Source organism: Sander lucioperca, chromosome 6, assembly GCF_008315115.2.
Source record: "Sander lucioperca isolate FBNREF2018 chromosome 6, SLUC_FBN_1.2, whole genome shotgun sequence".
Lineage (NCBI taxonomy): Eukaryota > Metazoa > Chordata > Actinopteri > Perciformes > Percidae > Sander > Sander lucioperca.
The window spans coordinates 5475266-5491474 of record NC_050178.1 but is presented as its reverse complement, the minus strand read 5'-3'; the positions used below and the strand labels follow the sequence as shown (position 1 = coordinate 5491474).

Here is a 16209-nt window from a genome sequence, read left to right as displayed (position 1 = left end):
GGAAATGCTTTTATTCTTATTATTAGCAATTTAAAAAACAATTCTGTAGGTTTTTTCCCCCAAGTTATTTGGTTTATTCGTTAGGTACATTGTTGTCGGAGTGCATATTTGACTATCATGAAAAAGTGCATGAACAAAGACTGATGTGCCACTCTTCATTAATGATTAATACGCAGTATTGATTGGCTGTGTTTTGGGATTTGGCCTCTGTTTGAGTAAAGGGCTCAGTGTCCGCGTGTGGGAGGTTGTGTTCAAGTCAGTCAGTGTTGAATGTTTTCTGCGTGGATTTCTAACACCCTACTGAAGTTTTTTGAGGATTATTTTCTCAGGTCGACCTGTGACCAGATGTTTAATCCCCCAGAAGGACTTCAGAGCAGAGATCTCAACCTGACTTCCATCCAGTGTTATAAAACTGTCTTTATCGTCCACAGACCACAAACAATGAAACTGTTGCTGCCCTTCATTCTCCTGACGCTCGGACTGGCCACTGGTAAGAACATTTTATGATCCTTGTTGTCTTTAATTATAAAATGACTCATAGTTATGTAATTGTCTGTGTTGTTCTGAGGAGTTAAACTTTTTGGCAACTGTATTTTTCGATAAGATTAAGAGTAAATGCCTGTTTAGTAACTGTCTCTGTATGTTGGTTTAAATGTTTAAACTACAAAATAAAAAATCCCCAAAACACAACTAGTTATTTTAAATTTAATATTTTTGTGACGACTAGGATTATTGTGTCATACCTATTAACACTGCATGAATGTATCCTAGTAATAGTTGCAGTAGTAGTAGTGTTCTGTTTCAGTGACCAGATGTGTACTGAGTTGCTGTTTAAAGCCTTTTCTGGTCTCTGGTCTCACAAACCAGCAGAGTCCTGCTCCAAAGGTTATATGTGTGCAGACTCGTGCCCACATGTTGCAGTTGGTTGGTACCAGTGAGCAGCTGCACTCCAGTTCAAGCCTGGACTAAACAGATAGAAATACAGTCCAGCCAGTCAGCTGAGTTTTATTCTTCTGTTCTGCATAAACAGGCTACCGCAGTCCACTGAATGACTTCCAGCGGTCAGAGGGCAGAGAGCTGGTTCCCACACCCTGGAACTCAGCTCGAGTGTTGATGTTACCAGGCCTGAACCTGGAGGACTGTGCCACACGCTGCTCACAGTCTCTGGACTGCAGGTATCCAACCTTTACTCTAACACAGCAGGTCGTAAGCATCTCAAGGCAACCTTTTTCTTCCAGCAAGGCCATAAGTAGAACAGGGTTATTAGTTGTTACTTGATATTGTGTTAGACCTGTGAACTTGATGGCTTACAGCAGGGGTCTTCAACGTTTTTTAAGCCAAGGACCCCTTAACTGGAAGAGATGCGGATCAGGTACCCCCTACTACATATTGTAAAATTAGTAGTAAAATATGTAAAATATGCTATTAAAATAATAATAGTTGGCATCATTTTATAAATCATGTTTTAATGTTAAACATACATATGGCACAGTAAATCATTTGGGATGAACTGTACCTGTGGATGGCCATCTTACTGATTACCTTACCTATAGGCCAGTAAGCCTATCATTATATTTGCTAATAATATGTTGGATAGTCAAGGGAAAAAGTCCTTACTGAATATTTAAAGGGTACCAATCTATTAACTTAAAGGATCATTTTGGTCTATTACATCCTGGGATAGTTTTGACCATTACATCTATCGGTAATGATAACGTTGATCAGACAGTCAGACAAACAACCCTGATGTGTCTCTTGTCAGCATGTATCAAGAACGGAGCAATTGATGTTATTATTGCTGACAAAAATGATGGCCATCACTGTGAAAATGAGACTAAGTTAACCAGACTCTTGTCCGTTTAAATTTGGTAACCCCAGAGATCTTGTTATTTCTGCATTATAATGTGCTATTAATGATCTTAAAAGCACACCGATCAATTTCTCAACAAAGTGATTTTTGATTAAAAAAAAACCCTTTCATCGGTATACCTTATTGTACGTTTGTATCCGTCAATGTACAAAGCTTTGACCTGAAAATATCCCTCAACACCAGAGCGTTCAACTATGAGACCCGTCCGACTGTCTCCTGTAAACATCTGCCCTGGGTGGGTGACGGGAGCAACGCCGAGGTGAAGAGGAACGTCAACTGTGACCTTTATGAGAAGAAGGGTAAGACTCATTGTGTGATGTTAAAGAGATCAAGGTGACGGATAAGTTCTGGAGTTGTTTGAATGGTTTGTTTTTATTATGAAGTCTATGTCAGAAAGTGCATCGTGGGTAAAGGAGAAGACTACAGAGGGAAAGTCTTCACCACAAGAAGCGGGCTCAACTGCCAACAATGGTGGTCCAAGTTTCCTCACGATCACAGGTGAGACGGATTCATCAATTTAGAGGCTTTAGTTTTTCATAGAGTAATCAGGCACATTGGATTTAAAGTAACAGAACGATTATGAGGTTAAACAGATGATATTTAGGCAATTGAAGGTGCTAACATCCATTGTGTGAACAGTGAAGGACTCGTTGCCCTTTTTATACATAATCCTCCAACTTTAGAACCATGCCGCAGGTCGGAGATCCTAAACATACAGACAAGCCAAACAAGACATGTTTTATGGCGAAACAGTTCAATGTTTTCAACCTGACCTCAATCCAACTGTTGGTGTGTTTCACTAGATAAAAAAAGGACTGAAAGCAACAACAAAAAAAGCTGGAAGTAAAGATGGCTGCAGTACAGGCCTGGCAGAGAAGAAACTCAGTGTCTGTTGATGTTAATTGGTTGTAGACATTATTTACAGCTCCACAAATCAATATTTTTGGACAGCTGATTTAAATAACAGCATGTGATGTGAAAGTGGTCACTCGTACATACAGCTGTATGGAGCTTTTCAGCCTCTTTTAGTGCATTGTTTTGGTTTTATGGTTCATATACTTTACTCTCATCGACCTTGTTTCCAACCGCAATTGGCAGCTGTTTTTCAACAAATGTCAGTAGTGTGTGGTTTTTTTAGCTTGTGGTAGAATTCTTCCCCTGCCAAGTGGCTAAAAAAATCCAATTCATAGGCTACAGCTTTAAGTTCATATTAATTTGTCTAATTACCTTCTGTCCTCTAAAATTGGGGGACTGTGTTTAAAAAATGCCTCCAACTCCCACATTATTGATCTGATGTACCCTTAAATCAAAGCTGCACTTTAACATGGTACATATCCAATCCAATGCCGGGAGTATGGAGCTCATAAAAGAAACAAATGTGACACTGTCCTAAAACATTTTGACTGCACTGCATAATAACTGAAACAGCCCATCACTCACTGTGAAACTCTCTGTCCGTCTCAGGTGGACTCCCACAGCTACCAACGGTCTGGAGCTGAACTACTGCAGGAATCCAGATGGGGATCGAATCGGTCCGTGGTGCTACACCACCGACCCTGAGCGCCGTTATGAAAGCTGCAACATCCCCCAGTGCAAAGATGGTATATCCCATACATGTCCATACATCACCATGCTTTATATAACGGCATGTGTTGGGAAACGCTTTATTTACTGGTCCTGAAACATCTCAACATTTTCTAGAAAGTTTCTTGGAACAAACTGCATAAGTTGGAACTAATCATCAGGGAAATGGCTCTAAACAATTATTCGCTCTTTACTTTGAGTTTTTCAAGGAAAGATTTGGGGAAATCAATGTGTAGTTCCATAGTTGTGTACAGTTTATAAGCAGTTGAATTTCCTTAAAGAACTCCAAGAACACCATTTTCCCCGTAGTTAGTAGTTATTATCCAGGAGCCTTCCTAAGAAATTACAATTATATCCAGCTCCTATCAGGACCTGTAAAATAAAATGTTTCTGTTTGGGTGATGTTTTTTTTCCACCGTGCAGCTGTGTTTGTGGTTTTGTTTGCAGAGGTATGTATCACATGTAATGGAGAGGACTACAGAGGGCAAGTTGACCACACTGTGAGTGGAAAAGAGTGTCAGAGATGGGACCAGCAGTACCCTCACCAACACATCTACCAGCCTGAGAAGTACCTGAATATTCACCACTATACATTTTCATGTTGTGTGCCTAATTAATTAATCATGTAAACTGGTGTGTTCTAAACTGTTTAAGTCTTATGTTTGTCACTGTGGTCATAAAACATATTTATGAATTCTTGTAGGTATCCTGATAAGAGTTTAGATGACAACTACTGCCGTAACCCTGACGCCTCTCCGGTGCCCTGGTGTTACACCACAGACACTGAGGTGGAGAGGGAGAACTGTGAGATCAGCAAGTGCAGTAAGTTGATGCTTTTCAATAGTAACACTATTAGAAATACTCCTGATAAGATTAAAGATGGATGATTAGTTGATTGAAAGATTTCTTTTTTTTTCTTTCTTTTTTTTTTTTTTTTTTTTAGCAAATATGCCCATCTTCTGAAGATTTGTTGCTTTTCTTCATCTTATATGATAGTAAACTGAATATATCTGGGTTTTTGAATAGAAGTTGGACAAAACAAGAAATTTGCATCTTGAACTCTGGGAAATTATATAAATGTTACACTATTTTGTGATGATTAATTGAGAAAGTAATTGGAAGATGAATCGATGATGAAAATAATCATTAGCTGCAGCCCTAAATAGTACTGTTTTGTATCCATCTTTTCTTAAGACCTTTTAGCTTGTTTCTTCTGTTTTGAATGATTTTGCCCTCTGGCACAATCAAGGAGACATGAGCTAAATTGAGTTGATTCCTGCGGCGTTAGGAGACACAGTGGTATTAGAGAGTCTCATTAAGTTGCTGTAATTAAATTTAGAAAAATAACCTTTTTGGTGTTTGTGCAAATTACTTCCTAAATTGTGAGACATTTCACAATTGCCCCAATGATTTTCTTTGATTTAAAAGGAAAGGTGCCTAAAGTTTGCAAATGTTTGTCAGGGAGTCACGCATGGTTTCAGGTTAATTAAAGGTGAATTACAATTAGAATGTTATTCGTCTTTATATGGCTGGTTTATATATTCATTTAGTTTCTGTGAGTTTTTCATTAGGATTAGTGGGAGTGGTAGAAGTACTATTGTTTTACAAATATACATAAAAAATGTAAAGATGACAGACGGTAATAGGTGTTTTGTACTTTTTCAATGTGGTTTGTTTAATATAGAATTATACATTAAAAATGTATACTTTTTAAGCTTATTTTTCTGTCTGATACTGACTATTTTGAAGTTGGGATTATGTCAAATATAATAAATGACACACTGATCTTTTAGCTTCAGTAGGTAATTAAATAAATAAAGCCAAACAGGGTATCATTGTTTTCTCCAGAATTTCGACATCCAGCTGTGCAAGAGGACACTGGCAACGTTGGCATTTCTGCTGAGGACAGAGATCACTGGGGCCGACAATCTATAAGATAGCACCATCTTGTGGGTGCAGGCAGTATTGAGTCAAAAAACGAAACTGATCTGGGGCGACCTCTAGCTCACCCAGTAAGAGTATGCATCCCATGTAGGCTGAGTCCTTTGCAGCGACCCGGGTTCGAGTCCAACCTGCAGCCCTTTGCTGCGTGTCATCCCCCATCTCTCTCCCACCTTTCCTGTCTATCCACTGTCACTATCACATAAAGGAAAAGCCCCCCAAAAAAAATAAAAATAATAAAAAATAAACTGATCAAAATCAATTCTCAACTTCATCATAGATTAACAAAAAGATAGAAAACAAAACATCACGTAGTTTTATTTTTATTTTGGTGTTTTTATAAGAAGAGAAAGAAGTTAGCCTCTTCTTTAATCCAGTGTATTTATTCAGTTTTTGTATCTGCAACAGACAATTGGGGGAGATGTCACTTTAAATCTGACAATTCATTCCTGGTTTTAAAAAATGAGCTGAAAAAATAAATAAAATACCTGACTTAATCTTCTCAATGTCACAAAAAAAGGAGATACATTTTTTTGTAAATATATTTTATTGATTTTCAAAGTTTTTCTCATATAAGATTAAAAAATACAAAACCTTTATATTTGACTTTAATTTACCTACTCATTCTCCAGCTACAAAGAAGCACTATTCATCACATATATTGACAAATTGAAAGGCTTTATTTGGTTTGATGTTAAACCAAAGAGTGCACAGACTGGGTCTGGGTCAAACTGGGTTTCAAACATCTAAAAGCTTTAGGAATACTTATTCAGAAGGTGAAGAGATTCAGACACAGCCAGAACATGTGCATTAAGTCTGCTGGCTGACCTCTATACATTAAGTGCATAACGGCTCATTGTTTGGATAAATATGTGCCAATCTAGCATTATTAAAATTAATTGTGTACCACTTTCAGTTCTTTGAAGCCATGTTTAGCAGACATGTGCATCAGGCCTTAGACAGAGTCCCATTGGTCGTCTGTTAAAACTACTCCAAGATCAGAGTCCCAGGCTATTTTTAAATTTTGTTTTTAGTGGATTAATGTTGTTAATGAGCTCATAATGAGCTCATCTGAATTACATTTAAGGATATGGTTCGACATTTGACTTTATGGGCTTGTCTGGAAATTAATGAAATGTCTTTTAGATGTGGGATAATGGAGAGAAAGATGCAAATGTATCTTCTATGTATAGATTATGGATTGATATAATCCCTTTTTCAAAGAGTAAATACAGTCTGTACAGGAGGCATTTGACTTAATGGGGAAAGGTTGAAAGTTCCTTGCAGCCCATAATTTTGTTGAGTGATTAACTGTTATAATTGAAATCAAACTATTGCTAAGGGGCAAGAAGGGTCAAGGCAGCACAATCTGCTGAGCCCAGGTGGTGATGGCATGATGAGAACTTGAATTGCCTTTCCTGCAATTGGTTTGTCTTCCAACCAGTGGATTAACTTCTGAATGTTGAATGTCCCATAATGAAAAAGGAAAATAGGCAAAGCCAGACCTCCTGAGCACTTTCTTTGGAGATGAGCTGATCCAAATAGATTCATCCCCCATCATGAAAAGGATAATACTTCAAGTCAGTGCCGATTTTAGATCCTTTTTAGGGAGGTTCAAGCCCCCCTAAATTTCATCTCAGCTCCCCTAAAAATTATAATAAAAAAATCTAATTTATTATTTTTTTTTAAATTAATTTTAGTGCTTTAAGTAAGAGTTTACGAACTTGTGTGTTAGTGGCAGAGGACAAACAATTACAGGTTCAAAGGGCTTGAAACAGGTTTATTATCCTGTGTCGCTGTCGCCAATGCTTTGCACGTGTAACCTAGTCAAGGAAAGTTGTATTTTTTATGTATTTATTGTTTACACCTCATTATCATTTCATTTGATTCTGGTAGTCCATAAAGGGACGTTTGTAGTTTTTCATATGTATTGCATTTATTCTCTATTATAATAATAAATACATATATTCATTGTTATTCAGTGAAATGACTGATTTAGCAGGGGGGGTTAACACTTTTGCAAGGCACTGTATCTGTGTCACATTCTCATTAGGGGCTGAGCCCCTCTAAAGGTCTGATCCTAGAATTGCCCCTGCTTCAAGTGTAAGTTAACTAACCTCACCTCTGTGTAGTCCACCTGTAACACCAGTTTATTTCTTCTTCAACTTCCTCTTACCTTCCAGCTGAGGTGCGGGTCGAGAAACGCCAGCGCTCCAGCCAGCAACAGACCAACTGTTTCCGAGGCCGCGGGGAGGATTACCGCGGTAAAGTCAACGAGACAACATCAGGTATCCCTTGTCAGCGGTGGGATGCCCAACACCCTCATGAGCATCCCTTCTACCCAAACACATACGAATGCAAGTAAGTACATATACAACATACAGCATGATGCAGGAGAGAAGAAGACGTTGAGTGTGTTTGAAAGTACTTTGGGGTTATTTTTTGCACTCATGGTGCTCATTAGTTTGAAAGTGCTCTATTTGCTTCAGACATGAATATTAATATCAAGATGTCACTGCAGTGAAATTTCTTGCAATTTTATATCTCTGCTGACAGTTGACAGTAGATGATAAATGGTCAGCAACTCCAGAGTAAGAAGCAAGTCGCAATCTCAGTGGCAAAATGGATGTGAAATGAATATTAAGCATATTTGTAATGTGGTAATCATTCATCATGCCTAAATCGATTACGGGCGTTTGAATCATCCATTGATAGTAGAAGTTACAAGTGTTTGATGTTATTAGTATGTTATTTCGGTAAAATCTTATATCTCTGAAAATTAACATTAAACAGGCCAAGTAGATACAGTACAGTATGTTTGTGTAACAGGTGACTTAACGCATAGTGATGAGACAGTGGACATTATTATTGTAATACCTGTACATTTTTAAATAGAAGAAAAAAAAATGACGTGTGGCCTTAGTACAGTCAAGAATGAACTATGCATTTAATAATGGTGTTTTAAACAACGACAAGCCTGCTTAAAGATTGTACAAAATATATTTGATTATACTAAAAGAACCCTTTTAAGAACAAGACATTTTAAATCACTACAGTGGTTAATCGTTGCTAACAGGGTTCTGTATCTTGCAAAAAGTGATGTTTATAAATGCCTAAATGGTCAGGTACCTGACTATTAACAGATGTTTGAGCATACCAGATACCAGCATGGGTATAAAACTTGCCATAAAATTCAATTCAAAGATACTGTATGGTAGTTTTTGATCTAAATCTAAAATTTGGAACAAGTTACCAGACAAGGTAAGCTGTTCTCAGGCCAGAGTTATTTGATCTTTTAGTGTTTTTATATCGTGTCATGCTTCAGTTTTATGCATAACACTTTGTTTTAAATGCTGTTTATGGGTTGTTTTATTTTGTTCATTATGCATGTTTGTTTTTTAAGTGATCGTGTGGAAATTGGTGTTGTGTGTGTATAGGTTGTTATATGCCACAATAAAACCAAACCAAAGCCATTCTACCTGACTGTGTGCTACATCTCATCCAGGGGTTTGGAGGAGAACTACTGTCGTAACCCAGATGGGTCGGAGGCTCCCTGGTGCTTCACATCGGTGCCAGAGATGAGGACTGCTCTTTGCTTACAGATCAAACGCTGTGCGGACGACATAGAGGCTGAAGGTGCGACTTCTTGATTCAGATTTGAGCAAAATGATGAATTCAGTTTTAGTTTACTGTCAACTGTAATGGATAAAGATGATGTTGTAAAGGCACTAAGACTGCATCCTATTTACACGATGACATGCAGGGCTGCAACCATGATTGTAGAAACACTGAGGTCATGAATCCAAATTCCTTCCAGTGCAACCCCTAATAACTCCTAATCAGGGGTGTCGGACTAGGGGTGGAAACGGGACTGAGTACCCAGGGCCCTCATGTGAGGAGGGTTCAAAAAGATGCTAGAATAAATAGCTGTGGATGCAGGGAGGGGCCCATAGAGAATGCCTTTCTACAGGGCCCAGAATTTTGTGCTCCCTGCCCCTGATAATAGTCTCTATCTCTGTTTCTTCTCTTACAAAGTTTATTTATTCAGTGTACTGTATGTTATAACTGAAACACATTAAAGCCACTCTTCGTAACTCACAAATGAAAAGTTAAATTTGTCAGCAATAAAATGCACCTTTGGTCAATTCAATACACTAAATGGTTTCGCTGCTACAGCCTTAGTTGGTCCGGTATGTCGGATGGCTAATATTTGCTAATTTTAGCCGATTTATTCTTAGGCAACCGATACTCAACCAATACTATGATTTGCATGTACCATTATCATGTTGTTGTCAAAAGTTACATGGTCCCACTTTGAGATCTAAATACAGTTTTGAAGAATACAATTTTGATAGGGAAATACAGAATCCTTTATTTATTTATTTGTTTGTTTCTTTGTTTGTTCTTAGAGTTAGAGTTTGTTCTTTCTGCCTTAGAGTAGTAATGTATTAAGTAAAAAAAAAATACAACTGTATATAATCAGTGTACATTGTGTCCACCATGTCTAAGTTTTTGGAATGTAAAACCCCCAAATCCCCCCTAAAATAGTTAGTATATTACCTCATTGTGCGCAACGGTAGCTATGGCCCTGCATGAGAACAGGCAGTTTCGCTGTTGTATCCAAATTTTACAACTTTTTTTAACACTTTCACTGTTATGATTCATCAAGGTAACTGTCATAATAACTATTTGTATTTTTTCTTCAGATTGCTACCACGAAAATGGAAAAAACTACAGAGGCATGGTCCGCAAAACTCGTAAGGGGATCACCTGCCAGAAATGGAACGTCAACACACCTCACCAGACCAAGTATGATGATCATTTAAGTGTTACAAAGACCAATGATTTTATTATCCAAAAGAAACAGTCAGTACGCATTTGTGGACATGAAAGAATGGAACGGGCCCTGCTTGTGGCCTTTGTATTGAAGCTGTGTCCAAAATCCAAACTGCATTATAATTCTAAGCAGGTGTTGAGTATGTTGTGTATTCAAACAAGAAAAGTGTCTAAATTAAGTATACTCAAAACAGTCAGTATACAGACAAAAAAAGGACAATACTTTCCCACAATGCAATGCATAGAAATAAAGGAGTTTCTCACAGATGGAAAATTTTAAACTAATTGTTGATGGTGGTGAAACAGCTCCAAGAACACCCCACAAAACAAAAATAACGGTTACATTTAATGTACATCTGTTTCAAATCAGCTATAACAGGTAATATGTTGTGTTATGTTTCATCCTACAAAAATAGATCTGTAAAAATAAGTATATAGTACATAATGTATACAGTTAGTATGTAGTATGATAGTACTTATCACTATGATTTTCCAGGAGAAACCCAAGGACGCATCCTGAGGCCAATCTGACAGAGAACTACTGTCGTAACCCAGATGGGGACCAGCACGGACCCTGGTGCTACACCACCGACCCCAAAACTGAGTTTGACTACTGTGCCATCAAACAGTGTGGTACATAGACTTCAGACTTTATTTTCCACAGCACTGTACACATCAGATAACAGTACACACATACAAAGTAACAACATACAATCACATACACACTCAGGCCAGTTCAGTGAAGCGGCTTGGCAACAATTATTCTGGCAGTGGTGTTGGTTATGCGTGTGAGTTTGGCAATTCATCCAGAGCTTCTGTTTTCTGACTCTAACAATTCATCTGTTTTTTGTTGTTTTCAACCAGCTGGAGAGAAAGTGTCAATGACTGAACCAGTAGGTTAGTTTCTGAATGAATATGAAGCAACAACAACAAGCCTTCTCATGTGTTTTTTTGTTATTTTTTTTTTCAATAATGTGTCACCTTTTTGTGAACGCAGAGAAAGTGGAGTTCAGTGAGTGCGGGAAGAGAGAGGACCGCTTCCAGAGGTCGAGGTTGCGTATCGTGAATGGGATTCCTGGGAACTCGCCGTGGACAGTGAGCCTCAGAGACAGGTGAGACTGAGAGCGGATGGTGTTGAAGCTGGCAATGAACACGTAAAATACACTCTGCTGTGCTGAGTGTAAACTCTGACCTCTTGTATGCAGGAGAGGCAACCATTTCTGTGGAGGATCCCTGGTTAACCCCAGATGGGTGATCAGCACCAAGCAGTGTTTCTCCTCCTGGTAAACTATTTATTTTAAAGTTTTTGGAGCACAGCCAATCAGCTGGCTGTTAGAATTGTTATTGTGAACATATTAGCATTTAACTCAAAGCACTGCTCACAGAACTGCTAGCATGGCTGCAGACTCTTAGTCTTGTTTAAAATGTCTCTTGCAAGTCCTTTATGGAAGAGCGGTATTAAATTGCTCGGCTTAGGGATATATCAAGATAAGACATGAACTAAAAAGAGTTGTACTTTGCTTATCTGCATGTGTGCACAGTTACGTTGACCTGCCTGGGTACTCGGCCAAGATGGGAACACTGTATCGTGATCCACAAGAAGAAGAGCCTGGCGTGCAAACCATCCCTCTGACCAAGATCGTCTGCGGACCCTCAGAGTCTCAGCTAGTCATGCTACAACTGGAACAGTGTGTACTGTCAAGTGCCCCCAGCAGGCACACACACACACACACACACACACACACACACACACACACACACACACATACACACTCACACACGCACACACACATTCCAATAATTTCCTCTGCCTATCTCTTCTTTCTGTAGCCCGGCCCAGTTTAATGAGCGTATCTCTCAAATCTGCCTCCCTCCTGAGCGCTACATTGTAGCTGAGGGGACGACTTGTGAGATCGCAGGATGGGGTGAGACAAGAGGCAAGTATAATCCTTTGGAAATGATAAATTTACACTGAATTAACTACATGCTGCGCTTCATTCCACTACTATATGCTTCAATTGCAGTAATTGATAATAGATGACTTCCTTAGAACAAGCATCTTGTTTCTGCCCTTGAAGTAATGTTGCATCTAAATGAGAGCGCTATTCAGACCATTGAGCAACAGATGGTGTTGCTATTTCCAGAACCATTCAACATCTGTCTACCTTCCTTTTTTCTTTTCTACATCTCTCTAAACACATTGGCTGCTAACTCATTCCTTCTTCTCGCTGTTTTTGAAGGGACTGGAGATGAGACTGTCCTCAACGTGGCCCACATACCAGTTCTTAGTAACAAGGAATGCAACAAATACTTCAGAGGTCGTGTTCGTGAAAATGAGATGTGCACCAGCTCTTTCCAGGGCGGGGTGGGCGCCTGTGAGGTAGGTGTCCATGCAATTTGCAGTATTAAAACTTTATTATCCATGTTGAATAGAATATGTTTTCACCTTGGAGCTGCAGCAGAGTTTCTTCATTCACTATTTTCTTTTGTAAGATTTCCTTTGTATTTTTATTGTTGCATTTTGCCTTTATTAGATAGTTTTCAGTAGAGATGCACTGCGGTTAATATGGTATACATCTAGGTCCCATGACAAAACGGACAATTTTCTTTGACATTTACTGCAGTGTGCAGTGGCATTAAACGAATAGTTTGACATTTTGGGAAATACACTCATTTTCTTGTTGAGAGTTAGATGAAAAGATGTATACCATACTCTCATGCTTGTATGCTAAATATGAAGCTAGAACCTATAGCCAGTTAGCTTAGCACGGCGAGTCTGGCTCTGTCCAAAGGTAACGAAATCCTCCTCCCAGCACCTCTAAAGCTCGGCTCCTTTGTTTAATTCGTACAAAAACTGAACTGTAAAAACAATTTGTGATTTTAAAGGGGGCTGTGTGCCTGTGAACCTTCGAGATTTGAGTGCATTTTTTTTTTACCTTGTGCATTTTTTTTACCTTAGCGGGCCTAGCTGTTTTCAGTTTTTATGCTAAGCTAAGCTAACTGGCTGCTGGATGTATAGCTTTAATGGTATCAATCTTCTAATATAATTCTCGGCAAGAAAGCAAATAAGCGTATTCCCCAAAATGTCAAACAACTCATTTTAAGGAGCAAACATAACACCATTAAGCGCTGAGAATTAACACTTCAAATACTGATGGTGAAGAAAATCTTTTGATGATGAAAATCACTTGAAGTAAAGAGCATACAGCTATTTATGTTCCTATAAATCAAACACATTTACTATTTGGATAATGGAGGTGGACTGGACAAAATGTGACTGCAAGATGTTTCCAACCTCAGCAGTGACAGTCAGTCATAACACAGACAAATAATGACTCCAGAGTGTTGTTCCTGTGTGTCTGCAGAGAGACTACGGCGGCCCTCTGGCGTGTCAGAACAGGGATTGCTGGGTACTCGAGGGTGTGATTATCCCCATGAGGCGCTGCGGACACCCGGGGCAGCCCAACATCTTCATCCGTGTCTCTGTCTACGTGGACTGGATCAAGAAGGTCATGGAGATGGCTTAGAGACAGAGACTGCCCTCCAACAGGGACTGATCAAATCCACTGTCAAAGACCTCAAGACCATTTATTCACTTACCGTATACATTTCTTTCTTCTCATATATCTTTTACATTAAAACATTTTAAATAATACGTTAAAATGTATAGTCAGAAGTTACAACGTTACTATATCATAAAGAAGACTCATTCAGACTCACACATGGAGAAAATGCAAAGACAGCACAGTAATTTGTTACAGTATATCTGCAATTAATTTCTATGTGCATTTATATTTAGTGAATCTTTTCAGCCAGAGTAACTAACTTTAGGTGCACCAGTGGGGGCATTTAAACAATAAGCAGAAAACATTTACATTCCCAAAACATAATCATGTATGCTGAGATGCCAAACAATGCAGAGAAGATTTATCATTAAAATGTAGTAAGTATTATTAAAAGTAAGTACATTTCTACACATTTTGGGCAACACTTTCCCCTCAGAGTCCCCCTCTTTATTCATTCATAAGAAATAGTCTATGTAAACATTTAAACTATAATGTAGGGGTAAGTAGATATAAAGACATTTGTAAGTGGTAAATAATAACGAGCAGTATTTGTCAACAATTTTAACTCCTCCTTCTTCTTCATGTTTGACATGACTGACATTTTTTACATTATTACAACTGTGTTTTTACTATATTTTCATGCATCATGTACAGCAGCCATCACTTATGGGAGCCCACAGGAGGAGTCATAGTTTTTCACAAATACAATAATAAACACTGCTTAGACTCGCACTTGCACAGCAACTTTATAGTGAATTATCAACCATTTATTAAATGTGTATATACTGCTTATAAATGCTAAATGTGTGGACTTAAAGTAAAGTGTTGTCAATTTTTGTTATTTATTCACCCAAAAAAGAATGCAGGGGCAAAAACTAATTGTAGCAGAGGAGAATAACTGAGAGTAAGTGACTCCCAATAAGGTGTGTGTGTGTGTGTGTGTGTGTGTGTGTGTGTGTGTGTGTGTGTGTGTGTGTGTGTGTGTGTCTGTGTCTGTGTGTGTGTGTGTGTGTTAAGTTTCTAACATCCCCTGGAAATGCACCCTTTACTACAAAACTGTACGCCTCCCCTCCTCTCCCTGGCATTGAATGGAGCTCTGAAATACCTTCTTTGCCCCCAGCCTCTAAAGAAATCCCGCCTCTCCTCTGTCTTTTGATGCCTGCCCCCACCTCTAAAGACATGCCTTTGTGCCTTATGCAGAACTGTATGCGCTGCACATTCTTTCTATTTCTATAGGAGGATTTTTGTAACCCGGTCCTGATGAGCCCACGGAATTCAGCTTAAATAAACCTCAAGATCAGAGTCTGACCGAATCTCAGATACACCAGCCTGCAGAGGGCCACTGAACTCACACACACACACACACACACACACACACACACACACAATTTCTCTCATGCAAACCCTCCCCCCTCTCTCTCTGTCTTATTCCCCATTCTAGCTCTCTGTTTTTTGTTGCTTGGACATTTTCAAACCAACATTTTTTTTCAGAAGATACTGACATTTTATCTTTTGCAGAACAAATAGGACTGAAATGTAAAAGATGTTCCCTTTAGCTAATGATAGCAATCATCCTCCTGCTGCACACAGCGTTTGGAAATAGCAGGTTGACAGTTATGATTTCAATGTCATTCTGCTCACTTTCATTTAGTAATATTTATAGTGGATGACTAATCTAATTCACATATGACTATGGGTTTTCACCAACTGTTAAAGCTTAAAGCTTCTGGGAAACCCAAATAAATTTGAAATAAATGCCACAGAAATATGCAAATAGTTTCTTTGTTATTTTGTTTTATGCATCTTATGGTAATGGTCTGTGTGTAGGCTGAATGAGAGAGAAAAATGTGTTATCTTTGAATTCAACATTTCATTATGATTTTTATCACAATGTAATGTAATGTAATGTAATTCATGTTTCACAGGATATTTAATATGTGAATTTCTGAATTACATCATGGAATTTACACTAAAACTCATTCAAAAGGATCCCTGTGCTTTATCTTATTAACTTAAAGCTTTATATTTTGGTCCTATGCCAGCACGCTCACCTGACATGACTCCATGAGTGATCTGGCATTAGCCGTCCCTGGAATGTATATTCACTGTGGTTCAGACATTTCTGTCTGTATTTATCAGTTTGTGCAAATTTACAGTTACCTCTTGAAAATCACAAAGACAAGAAAAAAAAAAGATTTTAAACCTACACCCAAATATGCAACAAAAACTACAATGGGAGAATTTAATTCCAGAAATACTACATCTACTCTAGGAGGATGTGATATTCAATTTTTATTTCACTATTTGAAAATAAAGACAATAGCTAATTGGAGGATGGCGTCTAATACAAACTTTTTACATCTTCTACGTAAGAAAATTGAAAGGGAAATTTGTCCTTTTGCTCACATATCT

General features: G+C 38.4%; 1 protein-coding gene across 1 annotated transcript; it reads left to right on the top strand.

Moving 5' to 3' along the window:
- Positions 1 to 212: 212 nt before the first annotated feature.
- mst1 (macrophage stimulating 1) lies at positions 213 to 15613 on the top strand. Its single transcript, XM_031301544.2, has 18 exons — positions 213 to 490; positions 1031 to 1175; positions 2054 to 2169; positions 2254 to 2368; positions 3335 to 3471; positions 3902 to 4022; positions 4158 to 4276; positions 7579 to 7756; positions 8901 to 9031; positions 10102 to 10204; positions 10728 to 10864; positions 11096 to 11128; positions 11229 to 11343; positions 11437 to 11514; positions 11773 to 11919; positions 12062 to 12168; positions 12472 to 12611; positions 13597 to 15613. Exons 1-18 carry the CDS (start codon positions 271 to 273, stop codon positions 13756 to 13758), a joined length of 2304 nt encoding a protein of 767 aa, XP_031157404.1. The 5' UTR covers positions 213 to 270; the 3' UTR covers positions 13759 to 15613.
- The last annotated feature ends 596 nt before the right edge of the window (positions 15614 to 16209 follow it).